This window comes from Notolepis coatsorum (genome assembly GCF_963971535.1).
Source record: "Notolepis coatsorum genome assembly, chromosome: 1".
In the NCBI taxonomy this organism is placed as follows: Eukaryota; Metazoa; Chordata; class Actinopteri; order Aulopiformes; family Paralepididae; genus Notolepis; species Notolepis coatsorum.
The window spans coordinates 92185780-92206091 of NC_140165.1; the positions used below are offsets into that span (position 1 = coordinate 92185780).

The following is a 20312-nucleotide window of genomic DNA, read 5'->3' on the forward strand; positions in this document are numbered from 1 at the left end:
TCTCATAATTCTCAGTCTAAAAGGACCAAAGAAAGACCTCACGAGAACTGCGCGACAAGATCAACATCACAATGACTAATGGTGCAACAGTGTCTTCAAGAACTGTGCATCGGAAACTGGGAGAACAAGGACTTTACTTTACAAAGAAACCATTACAGAGAGAGAAAAATATAGTGAAACGCCTGAAATTTGCAAAAGAACACAAGAAATGGACAAAGGAAGATTGGTATAAAGTGTTGTGGACTGATGAGTCCAAGTTTGAACAGTTTGGCAACAAGTGAAGAATGTATGTTCGATGGAGGAAGGGGGAGAGATTTAAAGATTTGTGTCTCTTGCCAACAGTTAAACACGGAGGGGGTAGTATTATGGTGTGGGGTGCCATTTCAGCCTCAGGAACAGGTGACTTAGTGAAAATTTATGGCAACATGGATAAGAAAGTATACCACAACATTCTGGTGAGGCACGGAGTACCATCTGGGTGTCGTCTTATTGGGCCTGGATTTATTTTCCCTAAAGGACCCTAAACATTCTTCTAACTATTGCCGGAACTACCTGCAACAGAAGGAATCTGTTGGAACATTAAAAATGATGGACTGGCCCCCTCAAAGTCTGAACCTCAACCCCATCGAGCAAATTTGGGACGAGTTGGACAATAAACTGGACAGATCTATTGTACATTCAAAGGAAAGCATTTGGCTTGAGTTGCAGAAGGCATGTGATAACATTAGTGTTGAAGTTCTCAGGAAATATATTGACACTATGCCAGAGAGATGTGCTGCTGTAATTGCTGCAAAAGGTGGACATACCCAATATTAAAGTTAAAAGTGGATAAAAACAGTAGGACTTGCTTCATCTGATATTTGTTGTGCTCAGAGCAACCATCTGCATGTTTCATGAACATTAGGAAATTAAATCATGTTTTGGAGGCAAGAAAAGGTCAATGTTTTCAGATCTGACAGGTGTTCTAATAATTTTGACCACCACTGTATATAAACATGAAAGTTAACGCATTGTAGTACGCATGCACAGACATATAAACATGAAACACATTCTAGTATGCATGCACTCATACACAAACACGAAACACATTGTAGTATGCATGAACACAAGACACAAATAAACATGAAACAAATTCTAGTATTAATGCACTCTGACACAAATAAACAAACATCCCTGACATTTTCCTTCTCTCCACCTTCCAGAAACATTACCAGAAGCTTCAAGAACACACAGGAAGTTCCAGTCAGGGCTCCGCCTCCAAATGACCACCGACTCCTCCCACTCAGTCTTGTACTGGTGTCTTTATGTAACAGTTTGCGGGGGGAAACTAAACTTGAAACTTGGCACACATGAAATACTGTGAAGTATATCATGTATGGATGAGCTTTAGAGCTAATGCTGAGATTAATTTGATCAGGAATTGGAATTAGCACTAGCTAAAAATTGAGTTTTGGTTATGTCTGGAAAGTCTGTCAATTCTACTACTAGCCACTTTGGCAGGTGATCAATTGAACCGGTGTTCAATCAATCTTTTCTGTTGTAAACAAGGACACAGTTTCATAGATGCAAAGTGCAGCTCCTGTGTCGCTCGGGGCAGAGCGGCTAACTGTGAGTGAGTTACTGATGAGTGTGTTAGTGACATCGGCGGTCAGGGCCATACATATTTGGACATCATCAACAATAAGGATATTTACATCCACATCAGGTGAACGGTGTAGGAATTACAGCTTTCTACATGTTCCTCCTTTTTAAGGGACCAAAAGTAATTGGGACTTTTGGCTGCTCAGCTGTTCCATGGCCAGGTGTGTTATTCCCTCATTATTTAATTTACAAGGAAAAGATAAAAGGTCACATGTACTGTTGTAATCCCTAGGCTCAAATTAAAGCTGAAAGTCTGCACTTAAAGCACATCTTGATCTTGATTGATGTGTACAGAGCAAACATTGTGTCAAATGTCCAAGTAGATGCTGCTTTGCATCTAGAAATATGTTGGCTGTCAAGAGGTTATCCACCAGCCACTACAGAGGAATGGAATAAAGAATATAGAGCAACCAGCCAAAAAGCTGCAGGTCATCGGGTCCAGAGGAACAAGGTGAAATGTGTCCATGTTATTCTCTGCTGCAGGTGACGAGGTGTTACTGGACTATATGTTACCTCCAGTGTGTTTAGGCCTCCGTCAGGGGTGTGATGCTGGGTCAGATGTTTATGTCCTGGATGGAGGTTGTCAACCGTGACAGTCGGTATGGATAACATACATTAAGTATTATTGGTCAAAATCAGATGTGTGGAATAAATGTTCCCTCGTTTTTCTGCAATTATCCTGCTCACATCCCTAGTGGTACATTGGCTTGGGGTGTTGGATGCCATTTTGTTTAAATGAGGGTCCAAAACATTGACTGTTTATGTTGTACAGTTTGCTCAGTCCTCTTGTTGAAATATTGAACTATGTTTATGATCTAATCTGTAATTACAGAGATAATGTACACAGAAATAAATTTGAGTTTTTATTCATTTAGATGTGATATTTATTTTGGATGGATGGATGACTGGACTATTGACACATTCGGGGCCTTTCGATTTCAGCATCTAGCTATAGCACGGCCAGGTTTTCATTACATAGTTTCACTGTGGGTCACGTTGTTTGTAGAGCAAAATCTATATTTCATATTATAGCTATGGATACAATACCATGGTCATTTGACAGTAACTATCTTCCGCTCAAGATGCAAAAAAGTTAGTCAATAGCCTGCGCTTAAGGCTTTTTGAAAATATGTTGAAGCTGGTGAGAGAGAAAGGCTTGCTAAATAATTGGCAATATATGATAGAGACACTCTCAGAGGATGAAAGTCTTCTATCTGAAAACGGCTTAGTTACTATTTTAGATCATATGAATGGTCATTTTAACAGAGCACACCTGTTATGTTTATACACCGTAATAGTGGATGTTACGGCTTTTAAGCTGAAAAATCATAAGTGTTTAGAAACTTTAGATATTAATCACATTATTGATGTTATGCACGCTTATATTATTGATAAAAAAGGTTACAGTATGATCTGCAATATTCTTTAATAAATATTTTATAATATAACCAACTGCGTTTCATTCGACCTTTTCTCTAACTTTTTTAAGTTCATCATAGTAATAATACAAATATTATCCTGTTGTCTAACTATATTCAGGTATGTGAACGTGATCCCTTTAAAATGTAATGCTTGAAAACATTTGACCACTTGTTGGGATCAAATCATATTTGTAAGGTCCTACTATACATTAATGAACCCTTGGGTCATACACATATTCTTTAAACAATTCAATAAGAAGTATCACAATCATGAATAAGGTATAAATACCATAAAGTTCACCAAATTTAAAATAAATGAATGCAACACAGTCATACATATCCTTGCAAAGGTATGGAAAAACTATCGATAGGACTTAAATGCATCTCCGACCTAGTGTTGAGGAGATAACCCTAGACCCTTCTTAGATGTTGGTGACAGTAGTGTTGCACTAAAACAGTCAAACAGTTACAATAAAGCATACCAACACATTTGCTATGTATAGAAAAAGGTGTTATTCCCATAGCAGGAGTCGAACCCGCGCCTGCCGCGCGGGACCCTGGAGTAGTTGGCCTTAACAACCATCCACTCGTCTCTTAACATCGATCCATTCCCTTAACCACCATCCACTCCCTGTTTACAAAACCATGTATTATTTTGGCCATATGTGGCGCTGTTGCGAGTTTGTGGATGCTGCGCTGCTGTATCCACATTTAGGAGAAGAACAGAAGAAGAGATCCGTTTTGCAGAGTTGGAGCGTTTTTTCAACTTTTTTTTTTTTTTTTTTTATCCACTTTTTCTCTCATTTTTCTATATTTTCTCCCATCCCAATTTCGTATCATCCAATTCAACCCTCCCCTGTCACGAACGCTGTTTCTTGCCTCCCACAAGCCGGCTGCAATGTGGACTAAGTCATACATAGCACAAGTCCCCTCCGGTACTTGAGGTAACAGCAGTCGCATCTTTTCACCTGCGCAGCTCGATCTCTCAGTGTCGAGGAGTAACGCGTGGGAGGCTCACGCTGCCCCCGACACTTCCTGATTCTACTGCGCAGGCGCACCAACCGACTTGTAGGAGTCGCTTGTTCACAACGTTCGATCCCCACCCTTCAGTTTTCCCTCCCCGTAATACGGCCAATGTGTATTACTGCGGACGACCAGCTAAACTGAAAACAATGTGGAGAGCTGGATTCGAACACGCGAATCCTAGCGTCTCCACACTGGTGGCGAGTGCCTTGCCCACTACACCACCTAGCCACCCTGCGTTTTTTCAACAGAGAGAGAAAAATATAGTGAAACGCCTGAAATTTGCAAAAGAACACAAGAAATGGACAAAGGAAGATTGGTATAAAGTGTTGTGGACTGATGAGTCCAAGTTTGAACAGTTTGGCAACAAGTGAAGAATGTATGTTCGATGGAGGAAGGGGGAGAGATTTAAAGATTTGTGTCTCTTGCCAACAGTTAAACACGGAGGGGGTAGTATTATGGTGTGGGGTGCCATTTCAGCCTCAGGAACAGGTGACTTAGTGAAAATTTATGGCAACATGGATAAGAAAGTATACCACAACATTCTGGTGAGGCACGGAGTACCATCTGGGTGTCGTCTTATTGGGCCTGGATTTATTTTCCCTAAAGGACCCTAAACATTCTTCTAACTATTGCCGGAACTACCTGCAACAGAAGGAATCTGTTGGAACATTAAAAATGATGGACTGGCCCCCTCAAAGTCTGAACCTCAACCCCATCGAGCAAATTTGGGACGAGTTGGACAATAAACTGGACAGATCTATTGTACATTCAAAGGAAAGCATTTGGCTTGAGTTGCAGAAGGCATGTGATAACATTAGTGTTGAAGTTCTCAGGAAATATATTGACACTATGCCAGAGAGATGTGCTGCTGTAATTGCTGCAAAAGGTGGACATACCCAATATTAAAGTTAAAAGTGGATAAAAACAGTAGGACTTGCTTCATCTGATATTTGTTGTGCTCAGAGCAACCATCTGCATGTTTCATGAACATTAGGAAATTAAATCATGTTTTGGAGGCAAGAAAAGGTCAATGTTTTCAGATCTGACAGGTGTTCTAATAATTTTGACCACCACTGTATATAAACATGAAAGTTAACGCATTGTAGTACGCATGCACAGACATATAAACATGAAACACATTCTAGTATGCATGCACTCATACACAAACACGAAACACATTGTAGTATGCATGAACACAAGACACAAATAAACATGAAACAAATTCTAGTATTAATGCACTCTGACACAAATAAACAAACATCCCTGACATTTTCCTTCTCTCCACCTTCCAGAAACATTACCAGAAGCTTCAAGAACACACAGGAAGTTCCAGTCAGGGCTCCGCCTCCAAATGACCACCGACTCCTCCCACTCAGTCTTGTACTGGTGTCTTTATGTAACAGTTTGCGGGGGGAAACTAAACTTGAAACTTGGCACACATGAAATACTGTGAAGTATATCATGTATGGATGAGCTTTAGAGCTAATGCTGAGATTAATTTGATCAGGAATTGGAATTAGCACTAGCTAAAAATTGAGTTTTGGTTATGTCTGGAAAGTCTGTCAATTCTACTACTAGCCACTTTGGCAGGTGATCAATTGAACCGGTGTTCAATCAATCTTTTCTGTTGTAAACAAGGACACAGTTTCATAGATGCAAAGTGCAGCTCCTGTGTCGCTCGGGGCAGAGCGGCTAACTGTGAGTGAGTTACTGATGAGTGTGTTAGTGACATCGGCGGTCAGGGCCATACATATTTGGACATCATCAACAATAAGGATATTTACATCCACATCAGGTGAACGGTGTAGGAATTACAGCTTTCTACATGTTCCTCCTTTTTAAGGGACCAAAAGTAATTGGGACTTTTGGCTGCTCAGCTGTTCCATGGCCAGGTGTGTTATTCCCTCATTATTTAATTTACAAGGAAAAGATAAAAGGTCACATGTACTGTTGTAATCCCTAGGCTCAAATTAAAGCTGAAAGTCTGCACTTAAAGCACATCTTGATCTTGATTGATGTGTACAGAGCAAACATTGTGTCAAATGTCCAAGTAGATGCTGCTTTGCATCTAGAAATATGTTGGCTGTCAAGAGGTTATCCACCAGCCACTACAGAGGAATGGAATAAAGAATATAGAGCAACCAGCCAAAAAGCTGCAGGTCATCGGGTCCAGAGGAACAAGGTGAAATGTGTCCATGTTATTCTCTGCTGCAGGTGACGAGGTGTTACTGGACTATATGTTACCTCCAGTGTGTTTAGGCCTCCGTCAGGGGTGTGATGCTGGGTCAGATGTTTATGTCCTGGATGGAGGTTGTCAACCGTGACAGTCGGTATGGATAACATACATTAAGTATTATTGGTCAAAATCAGATGTGTGGAATAAATGTTCCCTCGTTTTTCTGCAATTATCCTGCTCACATCCCTAGTGGTACATTGGCTTGGGGTGTTGGATGCCATTTTGTTTAAATGAGGGTCCAAAACATTGACTGTTTATGTTGTACAGTTTGCTCAGTCCTCTTGTTGAAATATTGAACTATGTTTATGATCTAATCTGTAATTACAGAGATAATGTACACAGAAATAAATTTGAGTTTTTATTCATTTAGATGTGATATTTATTTTGGATGGATGGATGACTGGACTATTGACACATTCGGGGCCTTTCGATTTCAGCATCTAGCTATAGCACGGCCAGGTTTTCATTACATAGTTTCACTGTGGGTCACGTTGTTTGTAGAGCAAAATCTATATTTCATATTATAGCTATGGATACAATACCATGGTCATTTGACAGTAACTATCTTCCGCTCAAGATGCAAAAAAGTTAGTCAATAGCCTGCGCTTAAGGCTTTTTGAAAATATGTTGAAGCTGGTGAGAGAGAAAGGCTTGCTAAATAATTGGCAATATATGATAGAGACACTCTCAGAGGATGAAAGTCTTCTATCTGAAAACGGCTTAGTTACTATTTTAGATCATATGAATGGTCATTTTAACAGAGCACACCTGTTATGTTTATACACCGTAATAGTGGATGTTACGGCTTTTAAGCTGAAAAATCATAAGTGTTTAGAAACTTTAGATATTAATCACATTATTGATGTTATGCACGCTTATATTATTGATAAAAAAGGTTACAGTATGATCTGCAATATTCTTTAATAAATATTTTATAATATAACCAACTGCGTTTCATTCGACCTTTTCTCTAACTTTTTTAAGTTCATCATAGTAATAATACAAATATTATCCTGTTGTCTAACTATATTCAGGTATGTGAACGTGATCCCTTTAAAATGTAATGCTTGAAAACATTTGACCACTTGTTGGGATCAAATCATATTTGTAAGGTCCTACTATACATTAATGAACCCTTGGGTCATACACATATTCTTTAAACAATTCAATAAGAAGTATCACAATCATGAATAAGGTATAAATACCATAAAGTTCACCAAATTTAAAATAAATGAATGCAACACAGTCATACATATCCTTGCAAAGGTATGGAAAAACTATCGATAGGACTTAAATGCATCTCCGACCTAGTGTTGAGGAGATAACCCTAGACCCTTCTTAGATGTTGGTGACAGTAGTGTTGCACTAAAACAGTCAAACAGTTACAATAAAGCATACCAACACATTTGCTATGTATAGAAAAAGGTGTTATTCCCATAGCAGGAGTCGAACCCGCGCCTGCCGCGCGGGACCCTGGAGTAGTTGGCCTTAACAACCATCCACTCGTCTCTTAACATCGATCCATTCCCTTAACCACCATCCACTCCCTGTTTACAAAACCATGTATTATTTTGGCCATATGTGGCGCTGTTGCGAGTTTGTGGATGCTGCGCTGCTGTATCCACATTTAGGAGAAGAACAGAAGAAGAGATCCGTTTTGCAGAGTTGGAGCGTTTTTTCAACTTTTTTTTTTTTTTTTTTTATCCACTTTTTCTCTCATTTTTCTATATTTTCTCCCATCCCAATTTCGTATCATCCAATTCAACCCTCCCCTGTCACGAACGCTGTTTCTTGCCTCCCACAAGCCGGCTGCAATGTGGACTAAGTCATACATAGCACAAGTCCCCTCCGGTACTTGAGGTAACAGCAGTCGCATCTTTTCACCTGCGCAGCTCGATCTCTCAGTGTCGAGGAGTAACGCGTGGGAGGCTCACGCTGCCCCCGACACTTCCTGATTCTACTGCGCAGGCGCACCAACCGACTTGTAGGAGTCGCTTGTTCACAACGTTCGATCCCCACCCTTCAGTTTTCCCTCCCCGTAATACGGCCAATGTGTATTACTGCGGACGACCAGCTAAACTGAAAACAATGTGGAGAGCTGGATTCGAACACGCGAATCCTAGCGTCTCCACACTGGTGGCGAGTGCCTTGCCCACTACACCACCTAGCCACCCTGCGTTTTTTCAACCTGTTAACGTTTGAAGGTGAGTTTAAACTACTAAATAAGATCCGATTCCTAAACACTGTCACAACAGCAGTCATATTGTATATTTTCAACAATACGTTTGTTTACCAATAGGTTATTGCGTTTGTGTTGCCGCTGTTTAAAGAGACTCCAATTGAATTGATTTACCGAGTGACTGAGTTCGTTTTTTCTCAAATGTAAACTACAGTATAAGATCCAACAATGTCACAACAGCAGTCATATTGTATATTTTCAACAATACGTTTGTTTACCAACGTGGGTTTGTGTTGGCAGTTTCAACAGTTGGATGTACTCTGTGAAGCTGACTGAGTCGTGTTTTGTTTCTGCACAGCAGATCTATAATAACGATAATACATTGTGTCCTATCTATCTATCTCACTATCTATCTGCTATGCTTTTATTTTTTACTCCGTTTATTTGATCAGGGACAGTGCATATCAATCAACAGTTATACATTTATAAATGAATACAAATTAAAAACTGTAAATATGCCAACATTAGCAGGGTTGCTAGTTTTCAGTTGTAGTCCCTGGGCTAGATGTTTAAAGCCCAACCTCCAGGAAACCCTACTGATCAATTATGGGTAGTTTACATCATTGGTATATAATTATATATATATCTGTACATATCTCTTACCTACTCTTACTAGTTACACTGCTGGTCAGAATGACTTACTACCATAGTGTCTTTATACCTGTATCACTGTACATATTAATACTATATCTAAATCTGTACATATCTCGTACCTACTCTTACTAGTTACACTGCTGGCCAGTATGACTTACTACCATAGTGTCTTTATACCTGTATCACTGTACATATTAATACTATATCTATATCTGTACATATCTCTTACCTACTCTTACTAGTTACACTGCTGGTCAGAATGACTTACTACCATAGTGTATTTATACCTGTATCACTGTACATATTAATACTATATCTAAATCTGTACATATCTCTTACCTACTCTTACTAGTTACACTGCTGGCCAGTATGACGTACTACCATAGTGTCTTTATACCTGTATCACTGTACATATTAATACTACAACTCTGTACATACATGTAGTACTCATAGTACTAATTTATATATGTTATACCCAGTTTAACCACCTGTACAGTGTATATTACTATTTCACGTTACTGCTACATCGTCACTCTGGTTGGATGCCAAACCTCTTTTAGTTGTACTGTACTTGTGCTGCATGATGACAATACATTACAATCTGCACTGAATTAGTCACAGAATGTTTTGGGACTAGAAGGTTTACAGGGTTAACCGGCTGTCGTGTGGCAGTGAAAGGGTTAACCTTCTGTGTATTGTTGAAGGTTTAGTCCACATTGTTTATTGAACAAAAATACAACATGAAGGTTGGCCTTTAAGCCAGAAACAATAGTACTGTTAGTTACTAACAGTAAGAAGCATTTTGTATGAAAGTATTCTGTACTTCTGTATGACAACTATTAAAGAAACTTGAAAACTTGTTACATTTGTGACATACGATATGCAAATATACAGTAAGGAACCTGATGCAAAATTTGCCATCACAACCATTGAACTATTATAATAGTTAGGATCTATGGGTAACAGTACTGTATATTTGCATATCGTATATGTCACAAATGTAACAGTACTATATACCTGTATGTCATGTATGTCCCTATGTCATAAATGTCATGATGTCATGTATGTTGTGTGTGTCATAAATGTCACTATGAATTGAAAATAGGGGACCCTGATGTAAACAAGACAAACGTCTTTCTCTGGTCTGCATCCCCTTAACAATTGTGTGTATTGAGCCGTACTGTATTGTACCCATTCTGCAATCTGTTAAATAAAGTTTTCATTCATTCATTCAGTGAGATGCTGGAGAAGCAGCAGCAGCAGCAACAACAGCGGCTCCCCAAGAGGACACACAACTGCCTCGCCTGTGGTCAGCCAAAGTCCCGGTTCCTCAGAGATGGCTCCACCATCCACTTTTTTTTATTATCAGACTGGAGCGGTGAGATACTGTACTTCTACTGCTCCACTAAGGTCTTCCAGACCTATGCAGCAGAAGGACTCACCAATCCCAGGATGCCATTCCAGGACTTTGTTGAGACAGAGTTTTTTCAGAGGGAGTTGGAGGCCTGGAGGGATGTCTTTATTCTCCTTTATTTTATATATCAGAGGATTTTATAGTATGTCTGCACTTTATGTGCTCATTTCATCATTCATGTATTTTACATTCTACTAAAACTGAATCAAACCATAAACAAGGTGGCCCTAAAGGATGTTAGATCCTAATGTGAAAAACTGTGATTTTATATGTCTGCTCATTTGACTTATTTCTACTTTTATCTTTACGCCCCACTATCTGCTGGGTGCATACATACTATAACCTTATCATGTTTTGTAACAGATTACAGAAGCATATTGGAACGTGAGGTTCTGATATGAATTGATTAATATATCTGCATTATTTTATCCCACTTTATGCTTTGCTCTTGCTGCTTGTTTTACACTGATTTTATGTTTTATTTCTTACTGATGTAAAGCACTTTAAACTGCAATCCCCTGTATGAAAGGTGCTATACAAATAAAGTTGTTATTATTATTATTATTACTGAGACACAGTTCTTTCAGATATAGTTTTTAAACCAGCTCAAAGCCGTTTTACCAAGACCTATATGCAGCCAAGCCTCTGCAGTAATGCGTGATCCACAGAGTCAAACGCTTTAGACAGATCAACAAACAATGCTGCACAGTGTTTTTTCTTGTCTAGTGCTTCAATTATGTCATTTGAGACTAGCATAGTCGCTGAAGTACTATGGATCTGAAGCCTGACTGAGACTTGTTAAGAATATTATGGTCAGCTAGAAACTCTTTCAGTTTGTTTACAAGAGATTCAAAGACTTTGGCCATTACAGACAATCTGGAAATAGGGCGATAATTATTTAGGTCAGAGGGGTCTCCGCCCTTTAACAAGGGGAGAACCATGGCCGACTTCCATGAGCTAGGTAATTCACCAGATATGATATGAACATTTCCTGATGACGCTGCCATTTTAGCTCTAATTAAGAATGACAGTGACCTAGCTGACTATTATTTGGAAATCCAGTGGTTTGTAAACTGGTGCGACAATAACTGTCTGGTTTTAAATGTTAAGAAGACTGAGGAGATGGTGTTTGACCCCAGAGGTGTTGGGGACCACAGGCCTGTGGTCATCCACACACAGTCCTGTGCATAAATTAAGAAACATGATTTAAGTTGACAAAAACCTCTGCCGCTACAATCTAATGATAATCTAAATATGTGCAACAAGGAGAGACGGGGACAGAATTAATGAATGAAAACTTTATTTAACAGATTGCAGAATGGGTACAATACAGTACGGCTCAATACACAAAATGTTTAAGGGGATGCAGAGCAGAGAAAGACATTTGTCTTGTTTACATCAGGGTCTGCCATTTTCAATTCATAGTGACATTTATGACATACATGACATTTATGACAGGGACATACATGACATACAGGTATATAGTACTGTTACATTTGTGACATACAATATGCAAATATACAGTAAGGAACCTGACGCAAACTTTGCCATCACAACCATTGAACTATTATAATAGCTTTACTATTATAATCTAAATCTGTGCAATATTCATGTTTATTTAGTGATATTCATGTTTATTGATTCAACATAGCTGTTTATCTTTGATAATGTATGACAGGCTTTTGCCCCGACCGGGATTCGAACACGGCTGCACGAGAGCAGTTCAGCTCCTTGGACAGCGTGACAAATGCACCCATTTCATTGGCTGTCAGTCTGTTACACCTATACACGGCTGGCCCCCGCGTGAAAGCAGGGCATCCTTACCGCTAGACCATATGGGATTTGCATATGGTATACTGTACAGAACCTGTATACACGCCGACAGGGCTCCGGGGGTCGGATATTTATCTTTCTGTACAAGTTTTTTTTTTTTTTATATATTTTATTTTACATTTTTCAGAACATTGTACAAACATAACAAACAGTATACCAACATGACATTACAGACACACTCAGACAGTGAAAGTAAAAAGATGCATTAAAGAAGAAAAAAACAATAACACATTTTTCACATTTGATATTACAACACGGTTACCAGCCATACATGACTGAGAAATATTGTGTTTGGTTTGGGGTCCCTCATAGGGGGACTGTGAGATCAGACGGGCGAATCAGCTGCCGCCTCTAGCCTCATCGAGGTAGGCTAAGAACGGGTCCCAGATTTTTGAAAACCTTTTAAGTGAATCGGTTCTCAGGAACCTTAGTCTCTCCATCCGTATGACAGAGGTCATGTCCGCCATCCACAGTTGGAAAGAAGGTGCTGAGGAGGACTTCCACTCCATCAGTATTTGTTTTTTAGCAACCGTTGTCCCCAGTGTCAAAGATTGTTGTACAGCTGTAGGAAAGCTCAGAGAGGACTCAGAGCAGCCGAAAATGGCGAGCTCTGCCCCCGGCTGTATAGTTATCTTGTAGGCCTTAGAGTACCAGTCAAATATTTTGGCCCAGAATCCTGTTAGTGAAGGGCAAAACCAGAAGGCATGAGAAAGTGTACCCTCTGATACCTGGCACCTGTCGCACAGAGGTGAAACAGAGGGGTAGATCTTGTGCAATCTATGCTTGGAGTAGTGGAGACGATGCACAACTTTAAATTGGATCAGCTGGTGCCTACTATTGACTGAGCCAAGTTGTACTATAGACAGACTCCTATCCCATATAATATCAGATAGATCAATACTGAGTTCCTCCTGCCATTGTTCTTTAATCTTCTCAGTAGAGGCCATATTACAGTTGTCAAACAGACACACAAACCTAGAGATGAGGTGCTTGGAGTGGGGAGGGCTCAGCAATATATCAAAGAAAGAATGTTCAATTGGGAGCTCTTCGAAAGCCTGAACTTTGGATCTAACATAATTTCTGACTTGTAAAAATCTGAGCCAGTTGGTGCCGGGCAACTCAAACTTCCTCTTTAGTAGATCGAAGGATGCAAAGTGACCGTCTATGTATAAGTCCTTAATGGAAGCTAACCCCTTCCCACTCCAGGCAAGGTAGCCCCTGTCTGTCCATGGAGCCGAAAAAGTGTGATTAAAACAGATTGGTGCATGGATAGAAACATCTGGTAGGCTCAAAGCACCCCTGATTTGATTTAAAATTCTGACAGAGTTTTCCACGACAAAACTTAGTTTCAAGCTTCTTAAGATCCCGGGTACCCCTGGTTTGACAAATAGCATAGCTGGCAAGGATGAGTTAATAAGGGAATTAGCCTCCATTCTCAGCCACAAGGGGGCCCCAGGAGTCAATTCACCTGTTGTCCCCTGCCGCCAGTACATCAGAGCCCTTACATTGGCAGCCCAGTAGTAGTGCCTAAATACTGGCAAGGCCAGCCCTCCCTCAGATTTAGGTTTTTGCAAGTGCATTTTTGAGATTCTGTGATTCTTATAATTCCAGATGTAAGACAGAATTACAGAGTCCAGTTCCTTGAAAAAAGACTTTGTGAGAAAGATGGGAAGATTTTGACAAAGGTATAGGAATCTGGGGAGAGAGACCATCTTGACAGAGTTTATGCGGCCTATCATGGAGAGGGGTAGCACTTTCCAATTTTCAATGCATTGTTTTAGCCTTGAAACATAGTCGGCAAAGTTCAATTTAAATATTAATTTAGGATCTTTGGGTATGGTCAGACCAAGATAGGTGAGGCGATCTTTTGCCAATTTGAATGGGAGATTTTCCAGGAAACCGGGAGTGAAGGTGTCAGAAAGAGGCATAAAGTCACTCTTTGTCCAGTTAATTGTGTATCCGGATAGCTCACCGAAAGAGGTAATTAATTCTAAAAGAGGGGGAATCGATATCTCTGAATTGTGTAGGTATAATATTACATCGTCAGCATACAAGCTGATGCGTGTCTCGACGCCTCCAACTTTCAAGCCTACAAGACTTGGGTGACTGCGTATTTTTAGGGCAAGGGGTTCGAGCGCAACGGCGAAAAGCGCCGGCGAAAGAGGGCAACCCTGCTGGACAGAACGGAGCAGTGGAAACCTGGTTGACTTCTCCCCGTTGGTTATAACTGAACATGTTGGACTGGCATATATGAGTTTTACCCAGGATATAAATGTATCACCAAACCCGAATCTATGCAGTGACTCAAACATATAAGGCCACTCAACCTGATCGAACGCCTTCTGTGCGTCAAGTGATAAAATCGCAGCACCCCTGGTCCGACCATGACCAGCATACATGGTGTTGAGGAGGCGTCTGACATTGAAGAAGGAGAATCTATTCGGAATGAACCCTGTTTGGTCAGGGTGAATGATGGTTGACAGGTGTTTATTTAGTCGAACAGCCAGCATTTTAGTAATTACCTTTCTGTCGAAATTTTGGAGTGCTATGGGTCTGAAGCTGGCCGGGTCTACTTCCTCCTTCCCCTTTTTTAATATGAGGGCAATATTAGCTTCGTATAATGTTTTGGGTAGGACTCCGTCCTTCTCAGAACTGGATATCATTCTGAGGAGGAGTGGTGCGAGAATGTCACAGAATTTCTTGTAAAATTCAGCACTGTATCCATCTGGCCCAGCTGCTTTACCTGATGAGAATGATTTAATGGTTGAAGTTATTTCTCCCAATGTGAAATCACAGTCTAAATCCTTTCTAGCATCATCACTCAGTTTGGGTGTTTCAAGAGGGTCAAAGAAGTCGTTCAAATCAGATTGAGTGGGATCACATTTAGATGAATAAAGTTCACTGTAAAACTCCTTAAAACGGTAATTTATCTCCCTGGGGTTAGTCAGCAGGGCGCCACTCTTAGACTTGATGGAGAGGATTGACCTAGAGGCCTGAGCACCCTTGAGCTGTCGCGCCAGGAGACGCTCAGGCTTATCTCCCATTTCAAATTGCTTTTGTCTTAGTTTTAAAAGGAGAGTGTTTATTTGACCACCCAATATACAGTTATATTCATACTTTAGCTTCAATATTTTATTATAATCTTCAGGGGATTTTGAGGCCTGATATGCCGTCTCGAGGGCGGGAAGAGCATTGTTAATCTCAATCAGTCGCCTTTCTCTCTCCCTTTTGGCAGTGGATTCATATGAGATTACATCCCCACGAATTACAACCTTTAATGTTTCCCACAGTGTGGAGTCTGACACTTCACCATTGTCGTTAAATTCCATAAAAGATGTTAATTTGGTGGTGATATACTCTACAAACTTCCCTTCAGCAAGTAAGGAGGGGTTGAGACGCCAAGAGTATGTTTGCTTGGGGATGGAGAGATCTAGGGACATTGACAGGGGGCTGTGGTCAGAAATCAATATGTTGTTGTATTTTGTGTTGGTGACATGGGAGATTAGTTGGGAGTCTAATAAAAAATAGTCTATTCTACTATAGGATTTATGGGGATGAGAGTAGAATGAGTAATCCCTGTCAGTCGGGTGCTGAACCCTCCAAATATCTACTAGGTTCCTGGATTTAATCAGGTTGTTCAGAACCCGAACTGATGAGATATCTGGGGGTGGGCGTGTAGATAGTCTGTCCATGTATGGGTCTAGATAACAGTTCAGGTCACCGCCAATTATTACATTTGAGTTACTAGTGTCGGGGAGCAGGTTGAAAACGTTCTTAAAAAAATTTGGGTCATCAGTATTTGGACCATAGATGTTAAGTAAAGTCAAGGGGAATGAATTAATGGTGCCTGAAACTAAAATATATCTACCAAAAGGATCAGCAGTCATAGAAGTCAATTGAAATGGGACATTTTTCTTAAAAAGGATAGCCACGCCGCGAGCATGGGAGGAGAAAGGCGAGTGATAGGCCTGCGAAATCCAATTACACCTCAGGCTACGTTGTTGTGTGGCTTTGACGTGTGTCTCCTGTAAAAATATCACGTCCGCAGACAGAGATTTAAGGTGCCTGAAGACTTTTTGCCTTTTCATGATATTGCCTAGTCCTCTTACGTTCCAGGAAACTAACGTGACAGCTTTACCTCCGATCTGGATCTTATTCTGAGTTGCTGCCATATATAAGCAAGAAAAGAAAAACACTTCTGCTAATAAGCACAGATATACATAGCAAAATAATAGAGCGGCTGGTAGTTATATAAAGGTGAGAAATTAAAAACAATTTCACAAACCTGTCTGAGTGTAACATAGAAAACAAAAAACAGAAACCCCCCCTAGCCCCGTGTCCCCCTGAGCTAGGCACGTAATGCCTCTTTATATCAAACCCGTCTGTGTTTAACACAATAACAAACAAACCCTCCCTCCCCTCGTATCCCCCTGAACTTGACACGTGATGTACCGTTTTAATCAGCACAACCGGTTACTGTAGTTAGGACGACGTTTGTAACCCCATGACATATACTATATTGTAACATACACTTCTGATATGTAAGTCCTTTCACATCACACATCCCATAAACAAAGCCTGTAGTGTTCCCAAAGACCATTTATAACAGCCTAATGAGTAAATAGGGAAAAAGGCAAACAAACAAACAAACAAACAAACTGTAAATAGTTATTCGAATGGGATATGTGGGCAGTCCTAATAATTGGTCACTTACTGCTAATACCCTCGTAAAAAAGCTCTGCTTCCTCCGCGGTCTCGAACATGCGAGTCAGTCCGTTCACGGTAACCCGGAGGCGGGCTGGATATATGAGACCGAAGCGTATCCCATCTTTGTAGAGCTGGGATTTCACCTTGTTAAAGGTGGCCCGTTTCTTGGCGAGTGTGGCGCTGAAATCTTCAAAGATCCGGATAGAATGCCCTTTGTATACGACGTCTCGGTTCTTCTTAGCCCACAAAAGCACCCGTTCCTTTTGGGTATATTTATGGAAGCGGACAATGAAGTGTCGGGATCCTTGCTGCGGCTTCGGCCCCAGACTGCGGTGTGCACGGTCTAACTCCAGGTTGGGGTCCAGCTGCGCGTCCCTCGCCACCTCCATGAACAGCGCTGCCATGAAGAGCCGGGGGTCTTCTCCCTCCATTCCCTCTGGGATGCCGATCACACGGAGATTTTGTCGCTTAGAGCGTGACACCAGATCCTCAATGGTTAGTTGCAACTTCTCATTCATCTGAGTAGTGGATTCCAGTTTGGACTTCAACACGGCCACATCACGTCCCAGTGTGGTAATATCATCTGAATGTGCAGAAAGAGCCGTCTCCATTGCAGTCATCGTGGTGGTGTGTGAAGTTACCGTGTAGGTGATTTGTTGAAGAGAGGCTTGGAGTGGGGCTAAGGCCGCGTTCATGGATGCGGTAAGTTCATCTGTTACATTTTTACGCAGCTTATCAAGTTCACCCACCAGCATTTCGAGTGTTAGCTGCGCCGCGTTAGCATTAGCCTGTACAAGTTTTTTAAGTGAAATATATTAGTAGGACTCTTTTTTTACATCATTCTATATAAGACTTGTATATATATAAGAACATTTTATAGAACATAAGACCTGTTTTGATATTATAAAATATTATAAAAACAAAATATAATCGATCCACTATACCCCTGGATTCACTATACAATGAAATAAGAATAAAAAATAAGACATGTCGACAATAGACCTATCAACAAGACCATCACTGAAACAATATGAATTGTTTTTGCTAGTAGCCTATGTAAAAGCCTGCATAGTGCAGGGAACTTTCGCAGAGTACATTTCACAGAGTACATTTGGATAATTGAATGTGAATGATACATTCCTATCTGTGAACACTATAATCACGGTAAAACCTAACATTGCATTATTTTCATGGTTATAATGTATAAAATACATCTTTGTATTAAGATATTTCATGCTAAATAGTTCTTAAAATGAATTTCCTTCAATCATCGGGACAAAAATCAAACAACCTCACGGATAATACAGTGCATTTAGCTTTTTTTCTGCAAAATTATGAATTATAATATTGTATCAACAACTTTCATACATGTTAGCCATACTATACACTAACTATGGTGAGTGAGTTAAAATGTATTTGCCTTAGAATTATCATCTTTGAGTTGATTGAATATTTCCTATCGTGTAGGATTTAATGCATATCCATAATATTGAGAGCATAAATATTTAGTGTGGCTAAAAAACGAAACACTACAAAGTAATTCAGCAATGAGTTGTATAATGTACCTTAGATCAGGTTAAAGAAAATACATTTGGGGCTTGATATTTTTAAACTTCTAAAAAATACATTTGTATTGAAGCACTTTGTTTTTTTTACCTTATCATTATGCAAACAGGTTAAAAACTAGGTTGATATGTCTGTTTTAAGTGTATCGGTCAGTTTCATGGTTTTAGATGTTTATAATTTATGTTTATCCTTGACATTCAACCAATAAACAACAAATTCAGAATTCACTAGGATTATGTTCTCATGTTTTTTACATTTAGCTAAAATATAAATACACACTGTCTATAGTAGATACACTGTTTAGAACAATGTTGTTTGCAAATAGTCTGTTTTACTTATGTAACACGTTAGAGTTGTGAGGTTTTGGTCCGCTCCCTGCCACACGCTCCGTTCCTTTAAGGTACTATGTGATTAATGCATTCCCCGCCACGCGCTCCGTTCCTTTAAGGTGGCGTGTTTGATTGGTGCTTTCCCCGCCACACGCTTTTGGAGCAAGTATCAATCTCATCCCGCAGCTGTCACAGCTTGTAATTAGCGCCCCTGAAGGCTTTATATGCTCAGACCCCCTTACTATCGATGTTGGGTCGTTCTGAATTACACCTGCATATACCTGCCTTCCCCGTCGCTGTTCCTGTCTTTTTGCTCTCCAGGATCTTTTGTGGAGAACTGCTGTGGAGAACCTGGTTCCCCGTTCGGATCTACGCCTCGTAATCTGCCCGCTTCTCGCGTTGCGCTCTGGTGAGTTTTTGGAAACTGTCTTTTGGATTATCAGTTTTTTGTGTGTTTGGTGAACACCGAAGAGATCCCGTTTTTGTTTGTACTGGACTCACCTAATTTTTGTGTTAGATTAACACTGAAGATACCGTATTGTTTTTTCTCTGGACTCTGCTAACTTGTGTGTGGTACACCGAAGATCAAGTCACTTGGATTTATACTGGATCAGTCACCTCTCTGCCTCTGTGTGTGCATTGGGCTAACTCTGATTTCTCTCTCTCTCCGTTTCCACCGGGAGTGAAAGCTGGGAGTATCTGCAGAGCCGCTTCAACGTCACTAGCCAATTCCTCACCACTACCTACTGGGAGTATCTGCAGAGCCGCAACATCTTCACATGCCAGATTCCCCGTTTGTTCGATTGCTGTACTTCATTCCATCTTGTGACTCTGTAAATAAATACGCCCTTGCTTTGGCTAACTCTGAACTTCCTCTCTGTGCCGTTGGGTTTGAGGTCGGTTACAAACCATAACAAGAGTTGAAATTCATGCATGACATTTGGTAAACCTTAGTCATTTGAGATCATAAATCCCCTCTTTTAGCTAGACCTGATCCAAATGACAGATAAAACATAACCAAACACCTAAAAAATACACAATAAGCAGATTGATAAAAAATGTATACAGGCAAACGAGCCTAATCACTGTAATTACAACATCAAACTGCTTGTCTTACAAAATAGGGACGTGTCATGGGGGTGATATATCTCAACCCTTGACTAAAATAGCATTATCCTTCTGACTAATGATTCAATCTACTAAAAATCGACCTGTTTCATGATTTTAGATGTCTATAATTTATGTTTATCCTAGGACCATGCTACAAATCTTCAACACAGTTGGCTGAAAGGTGACTGAAATTAAG

The 20312-nt window shown here is 40.2% G+C and overlaps 1 protein-coding gene across 1 annotated transcript in view; it reads left to right on the forward strand.

The window, feature by feature from the left end:
• The window catches only part of LOC311242081 (uncharacterized protein), a 69290-nt gene extending 66775 nt beyond the window's left edge, over nucleotides 1–2515 (forward strand). Inside the window, exon 19 of the mRNA XM_084331032.1 lies at nucleotides 1203–2515. Coding sequence (XP_084187158.1) covers nucleotides 1203–1265 — 63 coding nt within the window. The 3' untranslated portion in view covers nucleotides 1266–2515. The remainder of the gene's footprint in view (nucleotides 1–1202) is intronic.
• Nucleotides 2516–20312: the final 17797 nt, after the last annotated feature.